Genomic DNA, 27617 nt, shown 5'->3' on the forward strand with positions numbered 1-27617 from the left:
ATATAAAGAGGTGTTTTTTGAAAGCATTAAACTACTTAGTGTATTTAATATTAATATTAATATTGATAGTGTTCTTGTCATCGCTGTCACTGTTAAGACATGAAACTAATTTTCTGGTCATCTTTAAATGTTTTTAATCCTTGCCTTTTTTTTTTTTTTTTTTTTTTTTAATTATACCATCTTTTCCCCTTCTGTTCAAGTAACTAGAACATTGAAAGTAACACATGTTGTTAGCTAATCTTCCTGTAAAGGTGAAAAATATATCTGGCATCTAGTTGGTGCTCAATAAATATTTGTGAAGATGAAAGTAAATGAATAATTGATGTACAATGGCATCTATCTTCTTGGAAGCTTTAAGAAGCATATTTTTAGTAGTAAACACTTCAAAAACATTCATCTTCAATGTGTCATCAATTTTCTCTTCTCCCACCTCTGCCCAGGATATTCTTGGGTGCCCCTGTGTTCATGCACACACATGCATCCTGAAATGCAAACAGTTTAAAGTGCAGAAGGGCACTGATTCCCCCTTGCCATCCATGCTGCAGGTAATCTATTGCATTAATCACGCAGCCTGTGGGAAATGCATGGGGAGTGATTATACTATCATACACAATACAATCAGCATGAAGCACTTGTCAAGACCAATACATCAAAGTTTAATTCAGTAATAGAATGAATTAGAGCAAAATGAAACATTCTACTCTCTAGGAAACCCAACACCCATCGTAAGTTCTTTTTGCACTCCACAGAAAAGTGAGTGCATTCAGAAATTGTTTTTACAAACAAACCAGAGTTCCAATCAGACAGACTATTACAAGAACCCCCTCCCCTGTATCTTTGGTATCTCATGCAAATGTTGATGGTGTTTACCTCACCATCAATACTCTAGAAAGATCAGCACTGGTCAATATGATCACTTCTTAGTATGGCTTTTGTTGATGGATTTCTGTCCTAATTGGTTCTCAGTGCCCACCAAAAGGAAGACAACTTTCCGAGACTCAGTGATGTGCTTCAGTATAAATACCAGAAGTGCTTTGCCCAAGGAATAGCAGGTAGATTAACAAGAGCCTACTTGTGTGTCCTGTAGTACCATGTATGACAGTTGTGTATGTGTATTGCAGTTGGGGAACTCACAATCTAGTCAGGACACAGAATAAATAAGTAAGAAATAAAAGGCAGTCTAAGACAACCACAAAAAAAATTATATAATATGAAGCATGCTGAATAAACCATTTGAGGATCGATCTTCAACATCTCATACATTAAAATGAAGTAAGTCACTATTATAAGAAGTCACTTGCCAACTGAGTCTTTTCAGAAATAGGTTTATATGGAATTGGAGTCGTGACCATTGAATGAACCATGGAACTGTTGATGAAGATGTTTCAGAAATAAAGCCAGCGCAGAACACATGAAAGCGTCCACGCAGGCTCCCGAGTCATTCCTTTCCCTCACCTATTTACTGCATTTTCTCAGAGTACAAAACCACCTGCCCGCCACTCTGCCTTTCTCCTTGCCTCGGATTTTTCTGTCTTTCCTTTGCTCCCTTGAAATGGAGAGGGATGCCGAGGGTGTGGAAGAGCTGGTTCTGTGATCTCCCGCTGAGTGAGCCTCCTAATGAGGCCAAGCTCATGGCACTGACAGATCAAATGCGGTGGGGAAGCTTGTTTATTAGATCGTGAATGAGATCCAGGATGTCAGTTACTCCCTTTAACTGCTTTCCTTCTTGACAAAAAGAAAGAAACTTTACTTAAAATTTTTCTGGGAGCCTGGTTAGATGATAACTAAGCTTATGCCATTTAGCAGGGAGTTTAGCCCAGCTTAACCCAAGCAGTCTTAAAACTTGCTTCATTATATTCCTTGGTCTGGTTTTGAAAATTTTCCAGAAATGTTTTAATAAATTAAAAGCTAGCGTATCAAATTTAAAGAAGAATGTGTTGCCAGTTAAACTTACTTTTCCAAATATGGAGTGATTGATGTATTAAAACTTCATTATGCTGATAATAACACTGTCATAATTAGGGTCACGGTTTTCGTGTGGTCTGACCCAAGAAGTTTTGTGACTGTAGTTTGCCTAGCACAACTAATTATGCCAGTAATCTCCTATTTGTGACTGCAATTAGGTATTTCATGGCCTCTAAATAAATATGATTAGATAATTGGATCATGCATGAAATTTATACTATTATAATAGCCTCTGAGAACAACAGTAAATACTGTGATTTATTTTATAACCATGGAACCCTTGGAAATACTGAAAGTGGTTGCTTTACTTGGCCTGCTACTACTTGGTAAGGCTTTACGTGACACTAGTATGTAGACTCTAAACTTTCCAGCTAACAGCACTCACTTTTTGTGAATGTGGAACAAAGCAAAATGAGCCTTTGCCTTTGAATGTGTTAGAGGTGGTGATGTTGTCTGTCTCCCTCCTCTGCCCTGCACTGGCCTTTTCCCTGTCATCACCATCTCTGCTTTCCCGACACCGCGCACATGAGTTAGCTTCCTAGGAATTAGTGAGGAGAGCCACGTTTATGAATGAGTCCAGAGCTATCCAGTAGAGAAGATGAACAGGTTTATTTTAATTAATCTATCTCCTTCCCTCTCTTAAAAAAAAAACACAAAAATCTATGACAATCACTGAATTGATTTGATATTAGCAACAACAAAACAAAGGGAACTGCATATAGGGTTAGGAATCGTGAGAATCTGCAGCTGATTTCTTTGCTCACAATTCATAATGCTGTGTCCAGGAATATACTCCAGCAGGCAGAAAGGGTCCTTAGTTGCATGCATTTCCCCAAAAATGCTGGTGTAGACTTAACTTTAACAGAGCTGACCATAGTGTTTCCAGACAAAACAGATTTCATCTGACTTGAATAATCAATCTTGAATACTATGTTTAGCTTTTGTTTGCCCATCTACTGTTTTAATCTATACTGAAATTACTTATTTTCTGTGTCTGTCAGTTCTGAAAAGTGCAGTTTTATTTTGTTTAGTTGGGCTTTATTTAGACGGGCCTATGGTCCTTGTTTGAGTGTACTTTCTTATATGTGATCTGAGTGTCTCCGAACACAATTACAGGCAGGGTGGGGTTTTAGAGAGAGGGCTTAGTAGTTTAGAGCACTGGCTGTTCTTGCAGAGGACCCAGGCTTGATTCCCAGCACCCACACAATGGTTCACAGCCACCTATGACTCCAATTCCAGAGGATCATGATACCCTCTTCTGACCTCCCCAGGGACCAGGCCCACATAGCAAACAGACATGCATGCAGGCAACACAATCATACAGTAAAAAAAAATACAAAGATACAAGTTTTAAAAGAACACAGTTAAATAAAGTACAGAGTTATGATTAGCTTTAAGGATTTCAGGATACTCTTAATTTTAGTTAATGAAATATTTATATTTTAAAATAGAATGAAATGATTCTGTCAAAAAAACTAAAAACAGTCTTGGAATTTTCAGAAATCCAAACTTAAAAAAAAACAACAAGAAGAAAAAACAAGCCTTTTGAATGCATAGCTAGACTAAAAGCTAAGTTGCTGTAGTGTTTAAGGACATTGTTTTGCAGGGAGCAAGAAGCCTTGGACAGGATTCTTATTCCCTCCGCTAGTAGCGGCATCTCTGTAAACGTTAGTCTCTTTGTCTACAGGGTAGTACTTTTTGTTTGTGTGTTTTTTAAGGTAATGTGATAATTATGTAAACATTTAAACAGGGTTAATGTGTTATTTAAAGCAGGGTTAATGTGAGGTAAAGAATCAGTAAAATGACAGCAATTATTGCCAGGTAAATAAGTATGGATGCCATTCACTTTTAGAAATGTTAGTTGAATTAGATAGAACAATCTTTGTACCCTAAAGATAGACATTTAAAAACGTTAAATGTAGAATCTAATTAGAAACCCAACATGTGTAACTTGATATTGTTAGGATTTTCCTGGAAGGGATAAAAATTTGCATACAAAGCAGCATGTAATAATAATGCAGCGTATTTGGATACCTTCTATTTTGTTAAGTTTTTATAATGGCTTCTTGTTTGGCTTACAGCTCTTTCATCTGTTGAGTGATTTATTTGAATTTCATTATTTGAGCTAATAATATTCACACATGCACAAGTTATTCTCCATTGTGGAAGTTTGTCCCTTGTATTGTATGATGTTTATATGACTAAAATAATACCGCATCTGGCCAAATATCTTTTAGAAGGGTTCAGAACCATTATTTTGAATGTTGGGCCATATTTTAGAGAAAAAAAATACCATTAAGAAAGGCTAATGTCTGTGATAGATTCAGGAATAGGTGTTTGTTATTCTTAAAATAGATATATTTGCTAAATTTAAAATGATTATCTATAAATGTTACTGATAATGGGTAATAGTCATGAGTGAACTGAGTCAAAACCAGACAAATTTATCTTTCTACAATGTCAAAATTTACTGGACAGACTTGCCGCTGTTTTAGAGCCTGGCAGCAGGGTCAGAGTTGAGTTCCAAGAGTGAGGTGATGCTAAGGGCAGGCAGGGAGGGATCCAAAATACCCTGTGGGTGAACAGAGTTCATAGGTGACAGGTCCAGACAGGTGACTAAGAGGATAGACCGCAGTTCCAGTAGGCTGAATAACCAGTTGAGGGCTGAGTGAGACTGTCCCCAGACATAGTCACAGGTTATCTGCATCTCAATGCACATAGCAAGTCGTCATATGATAGACTGATTGTCTGTGTTGATCACTTCTTTATTATTGTCCAAGTGAGGTTACACCCTTCCCTTAGTGATGTATATTTGATGAGTTCTTGGTCCCAGTTTTCCTGATAGGATTTCATCACATCTATATGCCTCTACAGTAGCAGTTCACCCTGATAAATTTATAGAGTGATACCCTTTCTACTCCCAGGAATAAGTCATTGATCAGTCTTTGCCAGTGGGTGGCACCAGACAGATGGGGGCCACTCATTGTCTCTTTAAATGCAAAATTATCTACCATCCTCAAAATAGAGTCAAAAGCTGCTTGTAAAAATGGAGTCTCTGAATGTATAGGTACAAACTGAAAAAAAAAAACAAAACAAATTTTCCTCTATTTGGGTTAACTTAGAGCTGGGTACAGCCTGATCTCAACAGTAATAGAGAATAAAGTCTTACAAATTCAATATAATAAATAGTTGGCTAATTCTGACTAGTTAATTTTTTATTTTAGGCAGAATTATATAGCTAGTATTTACAAAAATGAAAGCACTAAAATTATTATATTTAAAAACATACTCATCTGTGGCAAATACATGGCTAATGGCTTACTTTTCCATTTCATAATCTAGCAAGTTTTCAAGTGTTGGCAGTTGTGATAGACTAAAGCTGGCCACAGATTGTTTGCTCCTCTCTTTGTGGTAAGGCATCAGTGTTTCCTCTCTTGAATCTAGGCACATTTTATCAGTTGGGACAGGTTGTGAGTCAAAACTAGCAGTGTCCATTTCTTGTCTCTTGGAAGTTCATTCATGGAATTTCTGGGTGTGAAGCCTGGCTGTCTGAGGCGGTGTGAAGTTGGCAGAAACAGTGGGAAACAGCCCTATGAGTTAGGTAGAAATTATGTCCCTGTTGTTTTCAGTTAGGGAGCTGGCACCACAGAGGCTCGGTGGACTTGTCCAGAGTGGTATGACTGGGCATCCATGTCTTGCCCTTTGAGACCAAAGCTTGTTGGTGAAAAGAAAAATTTCTGTTGGAAATGTAAGCAGTGAGTGTGTGATGTGGAGCAAAATGGTATTGATAATTCACATATCTAAATGTTTACTAGAAAAAACTGGTGGGTACAATTAGTTCTTCTCACCCACTTTTACTGAGAGTAGATCTGTTTCACTGGTGTTTTGTTGTTGGTGGAATACAGAAGTCACCAAAAAGATTTCCATGACAGTTTTAATGTTCTGTTTCTGTACCTTTACCTTTCTGCCCATGTTCTCTAACTGGTTGAGGTCAGATATGGAATGTGAGCAGACCTAAGACTGCTAAGTAGGCAGAACTGCTTCCTTTGGTGAAAAGTACTTGTACATTTCCTTGGGTGAAGGAATTTGCTTCCTTAGTTTAAGGTTAATTTTCCTGGATGTTGTTTGACTGAAATCGCTCACTTGGTGAAGACTGGTCAGGGCAGTAGAAGAGAAGAATGAAGTCATGCTGGGTGGTTTTTATTAGGGTTTTTTTTTTTTTTCTTTTTCTTTCTGTTGCTATGATAAAAACACTGTGACCACAGTAACTTCCAGAAGAAAGTTTATTTTGGCTTTCATACAATTTCAGAGGAGTAAGAGGCAGGCATGGGGCAGGTTCAGAGAGCTTTTGAGAACATACATCTTCAAAGTAAAGCACAAAGCAGAATGTGCCCATTGGAAGTGGGGCGAGGCTGAATAATCTCAGAACCTGCCCCAGGTGCTGCGTTTTCTGAGCTGCACTACCTAAACCTTACCACCAACTGAGAATGCGTTACTCAAATGTTAGAGCCTGTGGGGTGCATATCTCACTTGATTGACCACATTCCAATCCCTGGCACCCATAGGCTCATGGTCAGATCGTAATGCAAAAATGCATATAGTCCAACTTCAAACATCCCCATAGTCTGTCACAGTCTCAACACTGTTTAAATGTCCAAAGTCTCTTCTGAGACTCAAGGTAACTCTAAACTATTAACTCTTTGGGGAGAAAAAAAGAGGAAATTCTATACCTCCTATATAAAATAAGCACAGAAAATACAATGTCATTCCAAACGGGCATAGTTAGGAAATGCCTTATCTAAGCCACCTAGCAGGGCAAACACTAAATCTTGTAACTCCATGTGCAGTGTTTGGGACTTTAATCTCAAGGACTTAGATGGTCTTCCCTTCGAGCTTTGCTGCCCTCTCTGGGCCTTCATTCAGGGACTCCTCTGCCACATGCTGCCAAGGCTCAGTGGCTCTCTGAAACTGTGGTAGAAGAATCCACAATCTTTCATGCCTCTAAACCCAGCCCATGTGAATCACACTGCTAATTCCAACTGCCAGTGGTCCCTGGCCTCTCTTTATCACATCAGCTGTAGATTTTTTAATTGGTTGCTTTCTGTAAGCAGAAGTATCATAGGCTCTCCTGTAGATGTTGGAAGATCAGCTGAGTGGGGTCTTGCCCAGGGAATACCTCTGCTTTTGTTCCAGTGCAGAGCAAGGATTTTCTTTGTGGGTCTAATTTCCTTAGCAATTACATCCTCTTTGAGCACATGCCTTGTCTTCTACATTGAACTTCCTAGTGCTCTTTCTTTGCAAACTGCACATTCCCCATTTCTTCCTATGCTGCTTGTTTTTGTTCACTGTAGGCCTGCATAAGGGAAATCAGTAACAACCATGCCAAGGACTCAACATTATGCAGTCTTGAAATCTCCTGCACCAAAGAAATTAGTCCATTACTTTTTAAATTATTCTCAAGCAAGTTCTCAGGACATGGACAGAAGACAGCCATATTCTTCATTAAAGATTTCATGTGAATGGCCTCTAAACCATTGCTATTATTCCCCATTTGAAACCTCCTCGACTGAACCTCCATAGTTCATATTGCTCTCAGCACTACTGTTTCCAGGCTCTTACTGGAATTTCCTACCTTTAAGCTCTGATTTCAACCAGTTTTCTGGTCCAAAGTTCTAGTTTTCCAAAAGAAAAGAAACCAACATGGTAAGCTTCTTAACAACAGCCATTCCGGTGTCAACTTCTATATTAGTCACTTTTCTGTTGCTGTGATAAAACAACATGATCAGAAGCAACTTAGGAAAGAAATAATTGGCTTATGGTTCCACAGGGACAAGAGTTCATATAATAACAAGTGGCAAGCATGGCTGCAGGAACCTGAAAGCTCACGCCTTCAAACACAAGTGCAAAGCAGAGAAGGGAAGAAAGGGCAAGGCTATATAATCTCAAAGCCCGCCCCTATGATGTTCTTCCTGCAGCAGGGCTCTGCTGCTTAAACCTGGCAAGCCATGTGGCCAGCTGGGAATCGTGCTCAAATGTCTGAACCTGTAGGGAACATTTCTAATCCAAATCATCGCAGTGGTAGAAAAAGCTAGAGCTGAACTAGGGCGTGGATAATTCTGAAACTGGGTGATACACCATTATTTACTTTGAGGCACTGAACCTAGGAATTGGTTTAAATATATGGAGTTTGTTTTCACTGTAATTTGGAGCAAGCAAGCATCCTCTATAAGGAAAACAAGAAGTACCATACTGTGTGTGCTGCAGCTCCACCACGGCCCCGGCAATGCTGACTTCTAACCAAACCTCACCACCTTTCCACTGAATCCTTGAAAGGGTTACCTTGCAGAGAAATCATAAAGTGGAGTTTATTAATTAAAGAACTTCTCTTAAGGCTTCAAATACTTCAGGCACACTGGAGGGAAAGAAGATAAATGCCCAGAGTAGGACCTTGAATTAATAAAATTTGGAGAATGACTTACTCAATTTGGTTAATTTGGTTATTAAGGCTAATTGCAGCCTTTGTAGTAATGACTGTTAAGATAAAAGACGATATCTATTATGGCACTAAATTTGAATCTAGCATTAAGAACACCCATTCAGGATGAAACCTCTCTTTAGGGAAGTGAGCAATAAAAGGATGTTACAAGCAAATTAGTAAAGACTTAGCTTTTTGGGAAAAAAAAAGAATTTTTCCTGAAAAATGAAAATTTTCTAATTAGGGAAATATGAGCATGATGAAAATCCAAGGCAGAAGGACACAGTCAATAAGACAAAATGACAGCCTACAGAATGGGAAAAGATCTTCACCAACCCCACATCTGACAGAGGGCTGATCTTCAAAATATATAAAGAACTCAAAAAGCTAGACTTCAAAATACTGAACAATACAATTTAAAAATGCTCTACAGAGCTTAACAGAGAATTCTCAACAGAAGAATCTCAAATGGCTGAAAGGCATTTAAGGAATTGCTCAACATCCTTAGTTATCAGGGAAGTACAAATCAAAACAACTCTGAGATACCATCTTACACCTGTCAGAATGGCTAAGATCAAAAACACTGAAAAACACCTTATGTTGGAGAGGATGTGGAGCAAGGGGAACACTCCTCCACTGTTGGTGGAAATGCAAACTTGTATAGCCACTCTGGAAATCAGTATGGCGGTTTCTCAGAAAATTGGGAATAAGTCTTTCTCAAGACCCAGTTATGCCACTCTTGGGCATATACCCAAGGAATGCTCAATCTTACCACAAGAACACATGCTCAGCTATGTTCATATCAGCGTTATTCATAATAGTCAGAACCTGGAAACAACCTAGATGTTGTAGACTGGTCTACTCTGGTGACCGGTCTACCAATAACCTAGCTGTCATCATAGAACCTTTATCTAGTGACTGATGGAGGCAGATGCAGAGATCCATGGCCAGGCACCAGGCTGAGCTCCAGGAATCCAATCGATGAGAGAGAGAAGGGATTCTGCAGGCGAGGGACATCGAGATCATGATGGGAAGACGTGCAGAAATGACTGGCCACACTAGTGGAAGCCCATGAACTGTGGACTGGTGGCTATGGAGCCTCCATGGGACTGGACTAGGCCCTCTGAATATGGAAGACGGTTGTTTAGCATGAACTGTTTGGGGGGCACCCAGGCAGGGGTATTGGGATCTGTCTCTGGTCTATGGGCAGGCTTTTGGGAATCCAGTGTCTGCAGTGTGACGCCTTAAATTGCTTACAAACTGTATGGCCATGGCAGGCTTTTTGTTCTAGTTCTTATATCTTAAATTAACCCCTATCTATTAGTCTATAAGTTGCTACATGGCTCGTAGCTTACCAGTATCTTAACATCTTTTCATGGCGGCGCCTGGCAGTGTCTCTCTGACTCTGCCTTCCTGTTCCCAGAATTCTCTTCTCTGCTTGTCCTGCCTTTACTTCCTGCCTGGCTCCTGGCCAATCAGGATTTTATTTATACAGAGTAATATCCACAGCAAATCTCTTTTCATCAGGTCATATAAAAATCATTGAAATGAGCAAAGAACACTTAGGATTTTGTGTTAAAGGTTCTCAGCCTGAGTTTGATTTTTCTCATGGCTGCAGTCTGAATATTTGTAACTACCCTAGCTTCACATGAGATTTGAACTCTCAAGGTGACAGTACTGAGAGGCTGAGCCTTTTGGAGGTGACTAGCCCATGAAATGTCAGGGTGGAATTAATGCCTTTTGAAAGAGGCCTACGGGGAGGGCTATGGTACCATTATGCCATGTGAGGATGCCTCAGGTAGGTGCAATCCAACTGAAAGGGGCCGTCCACCAGGAAGGCGCTGTCCATCAGGAAGGCGCTGTCCATCAGGAAGATTCCATCCATCAAGAAGGCACCATCCATCGGGAAGACAACATCTACAGGAAGGTGCCATCACTGGATGCTGAAGTTGCTGAAACCTTGATCTTTCACTTGGGCCTCCAGAACCAGAAGGACTGGCTTGTTCTCTTGACTGTGAAATGTAGTTATAGTACCTAAATTGACAAGACATTAAACCTTAAAATTGAAATAGCAATTATTTTGGAGAGAATTACTATAACGAGTGACTGAAACATGGTTCCTGGATTTTAAATAAAGTACCTGCAGCCTATAGGGGGCACCCAGTAAATGGCAACTTGCTTGTTTTTTCTTCCAGTGCTAGGGCCTTGTGTTGCAAATATTAACCGTTTAGTAAGGATTATAAGGTTGTCTAATTCTTTCTGTAATGTGAGACACATACTGCGAACAATACAGAAACATATAAAAATAGATTTTTAACCGACCAAAGGGCATTTGCACCTGTGTAATATACCTGTGGCTTGGTTTATATTTTTATATGGATATACCATACTTCATTGTTGATCCATTTCCTTGTTAGGGTGTCCCAAATGTTTTCGGTCTTTGTTCTCAGTCAAACTGCTATGAGCATATTTTCCCACGTTTTTATGTAAACATGTGCTTCTAATTTTCCTGGGCAAATGTGTAGGAATGAGTTCTGGATCCTGTGGTAAATGTGTTTTGCAGGCGTCCATCTACTACTTTACACTCCCGCACTCTTGTCTTCCTTCCTAGAGTTGTTACCAGTGGTTTGGTTTGGTTTCTTCGAGACAAGATTTCTTTGCATATCCTTGGCTGTCCTGGATCTCGCTCTGTAGACCACACTGGCCTGGAACTCACAGAGATCCACCTGCCTCTGCCTCCCAGGTGCTGGGATTAGATGGCTCAGCCATTAAAGCCTAGGCTTACAACCAAAAGCTTTTTTCTTAACGGTAGCCATCACAGTAGGAGAATCTCCTGTGATTTAACTTAGTTTTTTCTAGTCATTAGTAATGTTGAGCATGTTTTTTTTTCCTTGCAGATTACCCAGTCTTCATTTCTTCTTTTGTGAAACGTCTTTCTACACTTTTCTAAAAATGCTATTTGAGAAGATAGAGTTTAGCTTTACAGACTGTTTGAATGGAAGTTTCCTATCCACCACCAGTCCCCACCCCCTACCGGTACCCTCCACACCAGTTGTTCAACCCATCAGCTTACATTGACACATTTTTACTCAAAGCTTATGGTATTATGGTATTTCAGGAGAGTTGGTGCTTAGTGCTGCATGTTTCATAGGTTTGGATGAATGCTTCGTGGCATATGCCTGCCTTTACAGAGTCATACTCTGAGGAGTTTCACCATCTTAAACGTTCTCTGTCCTCTTCCCATTTCCATGGCTTTCTTTCCCCTAATTCCTGGGGCAACCACTGATAACCCTCCCTCATCTCCATTAGTTTGCCTTTTGCAAATTTTATGTGCGCGCGCACGCGCGCACACACACACACACACACACACACACACACACACACACACACACACACACACACACACACACACTGGAGCCTCTTCATATTGGCTTGTATTGCTCAGTGTTTACTTAATTTCCTGCACGGCTCTTACAGCCCACTTCTTTGTTTTGCTCATTTTGTTGGTTTGTACAGTTTTCTTTGTGACTCTGAGAAGGCTTTACATAACTTGAATTATTGTTCATTGTTACACCCGTGGCTTGAGGATGCCTCCCCCTCCCTGCCCCCCGTCTGTGACTTCTCGTTCTCTTGTCTGTGTAGTGCGAGGTCTTCCACTTGGAGGAAGCCAATTTTACCTCTTTTTATTTCACAGATCATGCTTTTATTACCCTCATTCATATTTTTATCTAACTCAAGATAATTTGCTGAGAGCTTTTTGGTCTTAAGTTTGCTGTTTAGGTATGTGGTCCATTTTTATTTGTTTTCCTCAGTTGATAGTGTTGTTGGGGTGTTTGCTAATTTTCTGTGTACATGTCTATCACTTATATAGAGAGAAGTGTTGAAGTCTACTAAGAAGCTGAAACTTTGCTGGTTTTTCCTTCCAGCTCTGTCTCTTGTTACTTGTGTGTAAAGCCTTGTTAGGTACAGCTCAGAATTGTATTTTTGGAGAGAACGTTTATCACCATTGTAATGTCTGACTCCATACTTCTCCTCACATTTATAGTGAAGTTCCAGCTTTTTTTCCATAGCGTCTTCATGGTCTTCCTAATCCTTTTACATTTACTGTTACATGTCATGTACAGCATAAAATTGTTTCCTTAGCTTTTAATCTGACTTGATTCCCCCACCACCACCACCGGGTTATTTTTTTGGTTTTTTGAAACAGGATTTCTCTGTGTAGCTTTGGAGCCTTTCCTGGAACTCACTCTGTAGCCCAGCCTGGCCTCAAACTCATAGAGATCCACCTGCCTCTGCCTCTTACCTGGGATTAAAGGAGGGCGCCACCACCACCCGGCTGATTTCCCCTTTTAATTGGTATGTTTAGAACATAGGTACATTCTGCACATGAGCGCGCGCGCGCGCACACACACACGTATAATTGCCAATGCTGAGTTGAACCCATGGCCTTGTGCATGTGAGGCAAGCACCGAGTTGCATCTCCTGCTCTAGACCACTTGTGTCTCATGAAATTATTGGTATAATTGAATATATTTCTTTTTATTCCTTTTGTTTCTGTTCTCTCTGTACTGACTTGTTTTCATTAACTTTCTCTTAATTGAATTGTTGTTAAATTTGACTTTGGTTATCCTTTTTATTTTGTGTTTATTTCAAGTGGCATTATAGCAAAATATGCCTACACCTAATATTGAATTAACTACTTTTGCCATACTAAATGTCTAATAATCATAGATATCTTTATCTCCCTCTTTGCTATAGGTATTAAAATATATTTTATTCATTTAAAAATTTATAAGACAGTGTTTGAATTTTTGTTTTGAACATTCATACATATTTCCAAAGAGCAAAAATAACCTATTTCCTCAGACATCATCTCTGTTATTCTCCCTTTATTTACAGATTGTCAACTTTCTTTTTGTTGTTATGTCTTTTTAATCAGGAAAACTTAGCTTTAGCATTTTTCTAAAACAGATCTTTTAGCATTGCATGCTGTTATGTTTTTCTTATTCTGAGAATGCCTGTATTTCACCATATTTCCTGGGTGATTTTGTCACTGCTCATAGACTTCCAGATTGGCTTTCCAATCCCTTTTTAACACTCAGCCAGTATCATTCATTGTATTCTGTCCTGGGTGAGAAATCAGTAGTTATTTGAACCATTATTCTATAGGTGCTTTGTATTTTCTTTGGCTTCATTTTGTTGTTTGGTTGGTTTTTATTCAGCTTTCAGCAGCTTGCTTATGCTGCGGTTGGTCATGGTTTTCTTTGAGCTGACCCTATTTTTGAGGGTGACTAAACTTCTTTAGGCTTGTAAATTAATACCATTCTGCAAATCTGAAAAGTTTTTAGTAATTATTTCTTTCAAAGTTTTCTACTTCTCATCTTGGAATCCAGTGACACAAATGCTAAGAAACATTTTGCTCTTTGCCCTCCTGTCTTTAAGATTCTGTTTAACACCATCTAGGTGTTCTGTTTGTCCCATGAGGTAGTTCCTCTCCTTAAGTTCACTCTTTGCCCTGTCACCATTCAGCTTTTGGTCCCATTCGATAACTTTATTTAACATACTGCTTTTCCACTTCTAAAGTTTCTGTTTAGTTCTTTTTTACAGTTTTCATTTCATTACTGGGGATGATGTTAGTTTTTTTTCCCTCTTAATTACTTTTACCTTCGTCTCACAGAGCACAATTACTGGGACTATCAAGTCTCTCATTCTAACATCTTGCTCATCTGACTTGACATCTTTTGAGAGTTGACACTTTTTCCTGTTTCTTTGTTAGCCAAGATTTTAGATTCTGGACAGTTTGGATATTATAAGAGTCAGGGTTCTATGAAAATTCCCTAGAGGGTGAAAAAATTAAAACAAGCAACTGACGAAGGTGACGGGACCATAACTCATCACACCACCTTTGGATGAGGACTCCAGTGTCAGTGGTCAGAGCCTTGGCTGGTTCTGCCTTGCTTCTGTCTCGTGCATGCTGTGCTGAGGACTTGGCTCTCTCTCCTCAGCAGCTCCAATCTCGGTGCTCTCCTTTTCCAGTATGCACTGGGGGAAAAGCAAGTTTCCATTTTTTCATGCATGTGTCCCTTCATAGTTCCTTGAGTGAAGTTACTTATCGTATTCAAATCCAGAGGAAATGGGGCAGGGAGCGATAAAAAAAAAAAAAGAAAAAAAGAAAAAAAAACAAAAAACAGCCATATGGCTCACTTACTGCCTTACTTCTTCTCTTTGGCCAGCTCGCTGATGGTTATTTCTCAGAGTCTCCTTGGGTTACTGCTTTTTATTTTGTCCAGAGTTATTAATTGTAATCATTGAGAGAAAGAGACACTTTGGTGAGCTTATTCCATCTTGGCTGACTGTTTTGTTTTTAAATGGCATTTGAAAATTTTAAAATATAGATTGTTAATATCTGTGGCTTAGACAAGTTGAAGGTATTTTTTTTACAAACTTGGTGTGTTTAATTTAAATTATTTTATATTTATAGTATTAGGGGCACTAAATAGGAAAGACAGCTAACCAGTACTTTTGGTCAAAGAAAATAGTATTCATCTCTTTCATTCTATTTCTTTTACCCAGCTGACAGGAACCATCAGAGCACAGATGTTTGTGCATGCCTTCCTAGAGAAAACATATTGTGAATGCTCTGGGGTATTGGTATTATCTTATTTAGAAATTAATACTGCAAAATTTGTGAAATATTTGTGTTAACTACTCTTTTGAACTATGCAGAAAGCATAATAAATTCACCATTATCCTATTATTTAAATTATGAGTTATTCCTTTCCCTTACATTCATTTTTACTTTTGAAACACTTAGAGAAATGCTTATTAATAGGTATCTTAGCATTTAGTGATTACATGAAGACTGGTACCTGTTGAATTGCTTAGGAAAGTGTGCTTAATGTAACTGATTGTAGTTTGGTTTGGTTTGGTTGAATCTGAGATGGTAGTTGACTGCTCTGGAACTCACTGTATACCACAGGCTTCCTCAGACTTGTGACTCTCGTGCCTTCGCCTCCCAAATGACAGCTGTGTGTCAGTGTGCCTGGCTTTGAGTTTTATTTGTAAAAGATTTATTTTGCTGACTTCAAAGCCTAAATGATTTTACTCCATTTACATATGTGTTTGTGTGTGTATGCATGAGAATGTGTGTACACATCCACACATAATTGTGGATACGAATAAACAATGTTTGAAAATCGTGTAAGGAGACTAGGAAACATGTTCATAGTATAATTTTATTCTTATAAATTCTTTGTATAATTTTATTACACAAAGATAATCTTTGAAAATAAATTTAATTTGGGGAATGATTTGGAATCATGTATTAAAAGGCTAATGTGTACACTCTGTGTTGAAATTGAACCCTGGGATTGTTTATATTATTGACTTTTATATATAAAGTATAATACAAATAAGAAGGTACTTACAGTTAGAACATGTAAAATACATCTCATCTTCATGTGTAACAGCACTTAGGTCTTTGGTTTAACATTAGGCTATACGTTGTCTTAAATTAGAACTGACAGACTTTTGTCCATCCTGAAGTGATTCCAAATTTTTTTTAAACTCTTAGCCTTGAACCTTTTTTGTAATATTTTGAAATGTCTTTGTCCTCTTTACAAATTAGGTGCTCTGTGGATGTGTATAGTCTTAAACCCCCACTGTAAGTTGGAGCAGAAGGCCAGCTGGCTAAAACAGCTGAAGAAATGGAACAGTGTTGATGTCTGTCCATGGGAGGATGGAAATCATGGCAGTGAATTACCCAACCTAACCAATGCCCTGCCTCAAGGTGCAAATGCCAACCAAGGTGAGTCCACGATGGCATCCTGCCCATTCTCATCTGCTTCTTCGTACATGTTTGTAATGGTAACAGATAATGAATGTGGGGATTTACTTAATTCAAGGACAATACATGTTTACTTTGAATGTGTGCATCTATTTTAAGTGAGAACATTATTTTTTATGCACATTGCAGATGGATATGATATGTACTGATGTGGATTAAAATGATCTCCTAATAGTTTGAATTTTACTTTTTAATTAAAAATATAGAGTAGGGCAGTAATATATTACTGTGTAAAACAGTGTTGAGAGACTTGAGGATCTCTGGCTTTGTTGGCCAATTCATACTTGGGCTATTGTATATTTAATTAAAAGTTTCCTAGATTTAGAATATAGAGCAAGGAGATGTGGAACTGAGGGGCCAGTGATACTGTTGGCACTTACATCAGGGCAATTTCTTACTGTGAAAGATTGGATAGTCTTTCTGTCCCATTGATAGTAGGTAAATAGTGCCCTTCAGTCTCTGAGAAGACCAAGAAATGCTCCCAGATCTTGCAGAATAATCTATTATTTTATCCTGTTATTTCAGTTTCTCTTCCATCTTTTAAAAACAAACTGCCCCTTAGCTTGACTTTCTTCTCTGAGACATTGCCGAATTTTCTGGTCTTTTTCAGAAACACATTTTTAACTTGTTAAAGTCTTGGACAAATCTGCTATCATTCACTAACTCATACCAGTATTCATGCATGACTTTGTTTGCTGGGGGACTTGAAAGTGATTTAAATCATATGATAGAAGTAAGATTGGAATCAACATTGGAAGGCCCAAGAATCATACATCCTTTGCTGGCCACAGAGGAGCTGGTATTCCTGAAAGAGATGCTATGCAGTGTGCAGAGTTCCAATGTGTTGTTAACAGGGTCTCCGTCTTTACAAAGAAAGTCCACAGGGACTAGTCCAATCAAAAGAGGTTTCAGGGCCTAGAAGGATGATTGGCAGGCTCTATTTTAACTGGAGATGCTTACCTTGGGAATTCAGTATTTGAAGTCTACCCTGTCTATATCATGCTCATGGTGATGTTATTTAATAATTAAATGTACCCCTCAGATCTCCATTTTTTTCCAAGTTGTCGGGTTTAATCGGTCAACGTTCATTCTTCTCATTGCTAGGGAAAGGTTCTTTGATGTCTCCATAGGTGACCTTTAATCTTTTGTTTCTATAATTGGAGGTTTTTCTGGGTTTTGAGTTTTGGTTGCTGCTATTTTGAGGGGACTGCTACTTTGATGTACTACACTTTGCATTTTACTTTCTCTTTATAAAGTTACTTTGGGTTTAATATGAAAATTCTATAGGCTTTGGAAACTGGGATGGGTCTGGAGACATTGCTCAGTATTCAAGAGCACTCACTGCTTTCGCAGAGAACCAGGGCTCAGTTCCCAGCACTTGCATAGCAGCTTACAACCATCTGGAACTCCAGTTCCAGGGCATCTAATGAATGCCCTATCTGGCCTCTATGGGCATAGATACACAAGGAGGCAAAACACCATTTAAAGAAGTGATCTGGCTTCCAGGACACCACAGTTCATTTTACTTACAGTTTGGTCTAGGCAGTGTAAATCCTGGTCTGTATTCCAAAGGCAGTACTTGGAAGCTATTGTGCCGAAAGGCACCAGGGTGTCTGCTTTTACCAGAACACTCACAGCCCTTTCTGAGGGGTTGTGATAAGAGCCATTCCCCGAGAGGGTGCTGGTTATCATCCTGCAGAGGGTATGTTTACTCATACCCGAATACCCCTCTGGAGCCTGGAGACTGAGGGACAAAAGCCACAGCATCACACAGAGGTCACTGTGCCTGTGGATAGATGTGTTTCACACACACATGTTAGAGGGCACACGCAGTTCTGATGCCCACCATAGCTAGAGTGATTTGTTAGACTAGTGAACAGCATCCGGATCATACTCTTTCAGCAAAAAGCCGGTTTCTTTTTTGTAGGTGTTTAAAAAAAAAAAAGAAGAATTATTTCCTTTTGGCTCTCCCAAATTTCCAGTTTGTTGTTATAGACACTTAATTTTTTAATGTTTATGAATTTGTGTATATCAGTTTTGTGCTTCTCGTGTGATATGGCCTTCATGATCATTTAAATATAATTTTGTGAGAGTTTAGCCCTTTTGTGACTATCGGTTTTGTTGGTATCTTGGAGCAAACCAATTTTAAAAGCTGTGCTGCTATGAAACAGGAACAGTGCGGTTTATTTTTCTAAGGACACCACACTATGTGCTTGTATTGGTATCAGAGAGCCAAGGCAGTACTTGGACCCTTAACTCACTTTTATAGCATGCATAATAGCAAGACTTCCAAATATTTGGAAGTCTTTAGTTTTTTGGTTTTACCTCTGCAATTTGAAGTAAACAAACTAAATGCTAAGGCCACTTAAAAATAGCTATAGAATACTTGAATTTTAGGACATTTGCTTATGAGAGGTCCCAAAATGGGTTTCTTCCTGGGAAGAGCACATTTGTTTTGCTTGACAAAAGGCTGTTAAAAGTTGGGCCCATCCTTCCAATTTTGCAAGAGTCACAGCAGATGATCACTTATGTCTCTTGATCTGTTCTCTGTGCACTTCGATATGTCTTCCTCTAGATATGGATAACAGCGTCGATGTAAGACCAGCCTGAAGTAATACCTTTGATAGGCTTGCCAACCACCATTGCAGGTGGCCACATTAGCTAAACTTGTAGTAAGGGGCGTGTTGGACCCTTGGCGGTGCCTGGCTGTGTGTTTCTGTTGCTGTTCACCTCCGCCAGCCGGACAGAGAACCAGATAGATGAACTCTCTAGGCTCTTCTTCCTCTCTCAGTTGTGTTCGCTCTCTGTGGTTTGCCTTCTGTGTACTCACACAGAGGTCCAGGGACAGGAGGATGCTCCGTAGTTTGTTACTTCACTAGTTGAGTCTCGGAGAGCAGTGAAGGGGACTAGACTTGATCAAAATTAAGTGTACATAAATGAAAATTTTCACTACCCCACCATTTAGTGGATACTTGTACCACAGTTGAAGGTAAGTTGAGAGTCGGGGCCCGTGGGGCGGGAGCGCCTGTAGTCTCTTTAGGAATTGAATAATCCAAGGAGCTGAGGTGAGAACATCCTTTATTCCCCAAACATTTCTTTTCTTCGTCAGGTCCTGAACCTTGAACCCCCTTCGGACTCTATGCCTCTGCTCTCTTGTGATGCCCCGGCATACATTATGCTGGGGACATCACACCAGTCATGGAACCTGCCCAGGAGTCAGGAGACAGCCTGTAGGGGCAAGGTAAGTGCGCTGGTTTGTTTTGTAGCTATGTTGTGTGGCTTTGTGAAATGTTAAACATATGCATTTATGCCCTTTGGGATATAAAGTGGCATTTAATCATTATATCCCAAGAAGCATAATAGTTTTAATTGTGCAAAACCGCACAATATAGTTAAAAAATACAACCAAAAGCACAACCCTTATGCATATTTTTAAAGGCTGACTGCATCTTCCTGAAAGGTTCCATGGCTGGTGTCGCATCTCTTGCATAGTGTTTGTGAGAGCTGCTGATCCCATCAGGGGCAGCCCAACACAGCACCTCAGAAGTGGGGAGCAGTGAGTTTTCACATGGTTAGTTTTTGTTTTTTAAAGCCGAGTGCCTCTTTTGAGTATATTTGGCGTGGACACATAGACTTGACAATTCGTTTTGCAGGATGCCTTTAACTTGGCTTTTAATGGCTGCAGTATGTTTGGTTTGGTAAAAACAAGGGAGTGACTGGAGGCTCTTTAGGCTGATGGCCTTCTAGCATTTAGGATGTGAGACTATTCATCCACCCTTCACCCTTCTGCTGAGGGGGTGCAGGACAGTGTGTGTGGGTGTGTTCATGAACATCTGGTCACAGAATGGTATGACTGATTTATTCACATATGAATAATAGCTGACACGGCTTTCTGAATTGTGGAAAAAACAGATTCATCGAACAGGCCACATCGGACAGTGTTCACAAGAGCCATCGAGGCATGTGACCTCCACTGGCAGGATAGCCACTTGCAGCACATTATCAGCAGTGACCTGTACACCAACTACTGTTACCATGACGACACTGAAAACTCCCTCTTTGACTCCCGGGGGTGGCCCCTCTGGCATGGTAAGTGGCCAAACCGGAAAGACATTTCCATGACTTACTTCTTTGTTTAGTTTCTATAGCATTATTGGAGTGGGAGGTAGAGAATTGAGGCATTCAGTGGGAGATGGATGAATGCTTGGCAGAGGGGGCTGAAATTTTCATTCAGATCCAAGTTCAGAAATGGTTTCCCATATCTTCTTACATGTTATTTGGGGAGACTCATCTTACCACAGTAGCCTGCTTTTCTGGATGTATCGGACAGTGGCAACTTTACCCCTTTGGGTTTCTGTTGCAGAACATGTTCCTACAGCCTGTGCAAGAGTGGACGCGTTGCGTTCTCATGGGTACCCCAGAGAAGCACTGAGATTAGCAATAGCTATTGTGAACACATTACGACGGCAACAGCAGAAACAGTTGGAAATGTTCCGGACTCAAAAAAAAGGTGATTGTGGAGGAGGTTGTCTCTGTTGGAGTGGGACTCTTGGTGAGGCTATAACTTGGTCTTAGGTTCTGCTAGAAGAGATAGATTTTTAAAAGCACAGCCATAGAAATGGCTTTACTCAGCACCCTTTAAAAGGCTTGATAATGCACTCTTGATACACAGACATCCACACAGCCAAAACACCCATACATATGAGGTAAAAATAAAGTGAAAAAAATTAAATTTGATAAAATCTGTAAAAATAAAATATAAATCGTTTTGGCTGGATGTTGAAAGAAATAAATCTTAGATAATTCTTTAAGGAGATTGTTACTTTTGGAATAGTTGGTGATATGTCTGAAACATGGAATGGAAGCCAAATGCCTGCTTTTCTGCACGAGTGTTTTAGTTCTAACACTGAGAACTCTAGAATGGCTGCCCATCCTTGAATCCCAGCAGTGGATTGCAGGTGGGCACTCCTTAGTCCATGACTATTTCTCGGTTGCTGAGCTCACTCTTCTGCAGAGCAGGTCTCTGCAGAGGGTCTGCCTCTGAGAGCCACTGAGAGCAAACGAGCTCATCTCCAGGAAGTCTTAAGGCCTGGCATTCTGTGACTTTAGAGCCGTGATCATTTGTGTTGGAGGACTTGTTTACTAAAAGTGCACTCCCGGTTTTGTTTTTTCAAGTTCTCTGCTCGAATGATGTTTGATGAGCTGTCGGCTGATAGGACACATTCAACTTGTCTTTATCTCCATTTATAAATCTTCTAAGTTTGAGTAAGCACCGTAATGGTAATGGCAAAGGCTGTTAACTGGGTTCTTAGCTTGCTGATCAGATAGTGGGATGGATCTGCTTTTCCTGATCGAGTACTCTTTGTTCCTTCTGTAGGCAAACATTTCTTGGGGTGACTTGTTTTTGCCTCCCACCTTTTTTTAATTAAGAACAGTTCTAGTTACTGTTGGCTTTTGTTCTTAGTTGTGTTTTTAATCCTTTGGTACTCAGATTACCCACCTTGAGTACAAATAACTAACTAAAGGTTGTTGGAATGGGTTGGAAGTTGGAGCAAGTGTTGGCTGTAACTTGTAATTCCCTCTATGTTGGAAGTATTAGGAGTGTGGACTGACGCTGTCAGTCATAGCGGAAATAATTCCACAGTTAGAGTTTGAACCACAGAAAGGAAGTGTAGATGGGACTGGAATGTTAATGGCCTCAGTGTAACAATGACTTTGCTCATTCTCCCGAAATGCATTGCTGGGCCCTGTAGAAAGCTTTTCTGAAATCTACTTCCACTAAAGACACAGCTCATCTCTGGCCCAGGGTATTTGCTTCTGAATAGTGTAAAGGATATCTTTCAGGCTAAGTGGATACATAGTACTCCATTTAGTGTAGAGAACTGGCTCATAATGGTTATGTTTGATTTTTTTTTTTTTTTGAAACCATGTAAATTTTTCTGAGGAATGTTAGTTTTTGAATTCTGTTTTGTCAAAATGTTCTACTTAAGGAACACAGAGTGTAAAACTGTTGACGTAAGTTGCAGGTCTTATTGGACTAGACTGTTGTGAGTGTCTTGGAGTCAGTTACGCTCTAGCCAGACCTGGGCCATCTCAGGCACATTTCTCTGTCATCCTCCAAGTGATGACACTTGTTCCACAGTACTTGACCATGGAAGAGCTAATATTCTGTGGAGAGAATGAACAAACACATTTTGTCAAGGCTACACCTACCTTGCGCTGTAGTTTTCCCTTGGCGAAGGTCCACCCCGATGCCTCTCACAGAAAGGAGAGCGGTTCTTGAGTATTGCTAGGACTGTGTATCTGCATCTGTCCCTCTCCCTGTCCCTGATTTGCTGTTATTGTTTGTCCTAATATTAAAGACTGAGGTTTAGTAGATGGTTTCAAGGCCAAGGTGGTGTGCATTACAGTTCCTTGTAAATGGACCAAGATTAGGAAATGTGCTGTCTGGTATCTTTAGTACCCACTGGCATGATTTGTTAACCGAATCTGAAGGAAAATGTGGTTCTTAAATGGCTCTTACCTGCCTATTGATGTGACTGTCTACACACAGTTTTGTCAGTCAAACAGAGTTTCTTGTTGCAAAGAATGCTGTTTGTATACCTCTCCTCAGACTTGCTCTGCATGTGAGAGCCAGTGGCAGAGACCAAGGAAACGGTGACCTTTCTGAGGATGCTAGGTCCTGACTTGAACAAGCTTTTGTGTGCGGTTCTTAGGTGCTAAGAGCTAATCATGTAAAATCAGAAGGCTTCTGAAGAAATGATAAATTCGTGGGACAACTCTTCGGCTAGTTGTGTCAGACATTTGCAAGGTTTTTCCTTGGCTGTGGAAGAGCTAATATTCTGTGGAGAGGATGAACAAACACGTTTTGTCAAGGCTACATCTACCTTGTGCTGCATTTTTCCCTTGGCCAAGGTCCACCCCGATGCCTCTCACAGAAAGGAGAGCTGCTGTGAAGTAATGGGGGTGATTAAACAATGCTTGTGTGGGGGTTTGAGTCAAACCCAGGAGGTCACTGCTCTCGTTCTTCGTTGAGATGACTCAGTGCACCGGCGTACTGACAGTGTGAACACACCGTTGTAGACCCAACTCATGAGTCCAGGCTTCCTTACCATCTCTAATGACACTCCCAGGGGAGCAAAGATGGCGGGATGCTTAGCTTCTTAGGAAAAAACTCAGGATTCCCTGTCTCCTACAATACGACAGCACTGTGAATATTAGCACATGATGTTGGATACTTGAGTTAAACAGATGTGGGGAGCCATTCCTGGACCTAAGTACCATTTATATTGATTGGTAGGTGAACCTTTACAACTCAAAACAGCTCACAAGGTGGAGATTATAGTACCATTCCACTGATTTTTTTTTTTTTTTAACTAAAGGGGCTATCCATCTGAATTATTAATTCTTCAGAATGCTGCTGTGAAATCGGTCTGTAGTACCCTTACTTCTCTCCCTTCATCTCCCTTCTCCCCATGTCTCAATTCCTCTTTTAAACAGAGCTACCCCATAAAAGCATAACCTCAATAACCAATCTGGAAGGCTGGGTTGGACACCCCCTGGACCCCGTGGGCACTCTCTTCAGTAGCCTCATGGAAGCTTGCCACGCTGAGGATGAAGGCTTCTCTGGACTCACAGATTTTACAGGTAAAGCCATTGGCCCTTGTGGGTTCTTGTCTTTTTCTAATCCCAGAGTTTAGATGTTCGTCTGTGTTTCTCTTCACAGTATATATAGTATCAAATGATTTCTTTTTGTGTCCTTTGGTATTTCGCCTGCATGTGTGTCTGTGTGAGGGTGTCAGATCCCCTGGAACTAGTTACAGAAAGTTGTGAGCTGCCATGTGGGTGCTGGGAATTGAACCCAGGTCCTCCGGAAGAGCAGCCAGTGCTCTTCACTGCTGAACCATCTCTCTATTTCTTAAGTATATTTTATAAAACCATGTAGTTAATAGTGTCTGTGGGTTGTGAAAGCTAGGAAGTGGGCACTCATGCCTTGGGTGGTCTTCCCCCAAGAAGAAAATCTTCAGAATCAGTGAATTGAAAATCTTCAGTCTGGCAGTGTTTGTCAGTGACCCAAAAAATACACATGGCACATTGATTCTGGCACATGATACTACCCTAAGAATTTAGTAGCATTTATGACTTCTCCATCCTTGATGATGATATAACTAAAGTAAGTAAGTAAGTAAGTAAGGCTGTGCCCATAACATTCAGGACTAGAGTATTTAGTTGCTTTTCAAATTTGTCTTTGCATGAAAAGTGACTTAAATAGTCTAAGGGAGCTATTAAATGTCTTTCACATTTGTTTGGCAGCATACATTCCTTAAAAGTGGTGTTTGGAGATTTCTCTTTGGTCTCTTGGGAACTGAGAATCATCCCTTCACAGGGTACCTAAGGCAGAGGTGGGGAAGAATGAAGATCAGTCATTGTTTGTTCTGTGGAGACGAAACACGGTTGACTATCTTGTCCATCTCAGTTTTGCCCTTGATAGTTGCCTTCCTAAGTTGGGGGTGACCCAGGTTCTGTTGGGAGGGTGGCAGATGTCTGTCCACATTCATGTTTCCCTGGGAGCTGGATGAGTGAAGTAAAAATCTCAAATTGAGGCTACTGGACAGAGACAAGTGTGGTTCTCTGTCATTGACTGACCTTGAATAGCAAAAGGACCCTGAAGTTGAATTACATACTCTGTATTCTTTACTTATTTCACTGGAAATTTTAGTATTATAGTAAAAGTATGAAAACATTTTTCATGTCAATCTTTAAAATGTGCAATTATAGTCATGTAATTTTTTAAAGATTTTATTATTAGCATATATTGGTTATGAAATACAATGAGTCTTGTAGCTCTGGTAGCATGTGATTTTAGTTTTGTTTAATTAAAATCTTTGTTTTTACTCTTGTAATCTTACATCTATAGTTTTCTTTGGTATCTCATTTTAATGACAAAAAAAGATTAGTAATCCCACAAAACATATGTATTTTATTATCCATAGTCACTGTTTAAAATATGCTAGCTGGATAGTGGTAACACGTACCTTTAATACCAGCACTTGAGGCAGAAGCAGGCAGATCTCTGTGAGTTCGAGGCCAGCTTGGTCTACAGAGAGAGTTCCAGGGCTACACAGAGAAACCTTTGTCTCTAAAAATGTGGGTGGGGGAGTGAAGCCTAGAAAGCTATGCATCTTAATGTAAAAATTAGATGTTCTGGCTTTCTCAGAATTAAGTCAGTTCATTCACTGGTACTGATGGGAACATATAATTTGTATCAGTTGTAACTTAAGTCCATTTTTATGACATTTTATAGAAAATGTGGGCCAGTGCAAGTCCCTGGAATACCATCACCTGCCTGCACATAAGTTCTTAGAAGAAGGGGAGTCCTATGTAACGCTGGCTGTGGAAGTGGCCCTGATCGGACTTGGGCAGCAGCGGATCATGCCTGATGGGCTGTACACACAAGAGAAGGTTTGCCGGAATGAAGAGCAGCTCATTTCGAAGCTTCAGGAAATTGAATTGGATGACACACTGGTGAAAATTTTCCGCAAGCAAGCAGTCTTCCTCTTAGAAGGTACCATGATGAAGGGGCCTGGTCTCTGTACTAATCTTTGTTCTGTTAAGAGCACTGTGGATGCTTTGAGTATGGTGGGTGTCCTGTTGGATATAACTACACAGCATCCGAAATGTGCTCAACTAAGAGACCAGTCAACCGACTTAAGAGCCAGATGTTTATCTAGGTTTTTATCATTTGATTTAGGTTGTCATATAGGATAGCTAGTTTGAAATCAGCCAATTTAATGTCACTTTCTTAATAAAGGACTATTTATTCATGCTGTGTGGTTCCTGAGGTAAATTGTTGCTATTTAATGAGATATTATTGGTACCCATGTTCCTATTTGCTTGATCATGTAAATAATAAAGTGGAAACTGGCTGGCATTCTTGTAGATTCATTAGCTGTTACACAACATCTGGCCTCTTAGTGTCATGTGCACTTGGCCAACAGAGGACTGAAGACTATAGGGGGTGGAGGGTTTCTACTGCTCTCTAATATAATGTCACAGGATTCACTAGGCATAGGGTCACCCAGGGAAAGGCTTCCCAGACTATCTGAAGCAAAGGTGAGTCCCCTTGATTTTATAAGGTCTGGGTAATTTAAAGGTCCTAAACTTACATTTGGCTGACACTATTGATAATATTTTCTCATAAAGGTAAGTACAATTAGTATAACTTAGTGCATACAAAGTTAATTGACTTATTGGTAGAAATTGCTTCTCTTTGAGATGTGTGCTGTGATGATGGGATTTTTCTGTGATTGCTGGGTAAAGTGTGCTGACATTTTATATCATGGACAGCTACACACTTTAGAGAAAATAATATTTAAAACCTTGTAATTTGTCCACAGCTAAAGATCTATTTGAGAGAAAATAGTTTTTCAAGTATATTATAATTTTTACATTTTAAAAGGGAAAATGTTCTTAAACTTAGCCTTAATATGGTTCTTCATCTTGGGGGGAAAATTCCAATTTTAAATTTTGAAGTACTTTCCTGTAGTTTGTCATTCTTACTATTATTTACTTATTAACATATAAAGATTGTAACATGAATTGCTAAACAGTCTTATTAATAAGAAACCCAGGGCCACATATTGGGGTAAAAGCTGAAAGATGAGAGAGGTGGAGAGCAAGCCCCTCATTTCGGTGGCGAAATCCACACCGAAAGAGTGAGCTCCTCTCTCCACCCTTCATCACTTCCTCTCTCTGCCCAGCTCCATCTCTTCCTGTCTGTCTGTACAGACCTCCATACCTCTATGGTTAACTTGTGGCTAGCTTCTCCTTCTGATTTTCAGGCAAGCTTTATTTGTTAGAGCACAAATAAAATATCACCACAAAAGATAAAAGGCCTGTCCTGGCTATTTCAAGACTAATGTTGATTTTTTTTTTTTTTTTTTTTTTTGGTTTTTCGAGTCAGGGTTTCTCTGTGTAGCTTTGCGCCTTTTCCTGGAACTCACTTGGTAGTCCAGGCTGGCCTCGAACTCACAGAGATCCGCCTGCCTCTGCCTCCCGAGTGCTGGGATTAAAGGCGTGCGCCACCACTGCCCGGCAATGTTGATTATTTAACTACTTTTTAATATAAGAGCTCTGTCTAAATGCGGGGGGAGGGGGAGGGCTCTGACTTACTGCTGCCTCCTCCCCTTTCTTGGCCTTCTAGGGCCCAAGAGTAGCTGGTACAGGACTGGAGCAGTCACAAGGAGGCTGGGCCATTTCTGTACATACCAGAGATAACAAGCTCCATTAGTGAGTTGACTCCATGAGCTCATGGAGTCCTCCATACATTTG

At 40.0% G+C, this 27617-nt stretch overlaps 1 protein-coding gene across 2 annotated transcripts in view; it reads left to right on the forward strand.

Moving 5' to 3' along the window:
• Zswim6 (zinc finger SWIM-type containing 6) overlaps positions 1-27617 on the forward strand; it is a 184340-nt gene that overhangs the window by 144055 nt on the left and 12668 nt on the right. For both annotated transcript variants that reach the window (XM_076551928.1, XM_042261575.2), the window contains exons 5-9: positions 16068-16247; positions 20199-20375; positions 20650-20796; positions 23787-23933; positions 25591-25851. In XM_076551928.1, the coding sequence (XP_076408043.1) occupies positions 16068-16247; positions 20199-20375; positions 20650-20796; positions 23787-23933; positions 25591-25851 (912 nt within the window). The remainder of the gene's footprint in view (positions 1-16067; positions 16248-20198; positions 20376-20649; positions 20797-23786; positions 23934-25590; positions 25852-27617) is intronic.

This window comes from Peromyscus maniculatus, chromosome 15 (assembly GCF_049852395.1).
Source record: "Peromyscus maniculatus bairdii isolate BWxNUB_F1_BW_parent chromosome 15, HU_Pman_BW_mat_3.1, whole genome shotgun sequence".
NCBI classification, from domain to species: domain Eukaryota; kingdom Metazoa; phylum Chordata; class Mammalia; order Rodentia; family Cricetidae; genus Peromyscus; species Peromyscus maniculatus.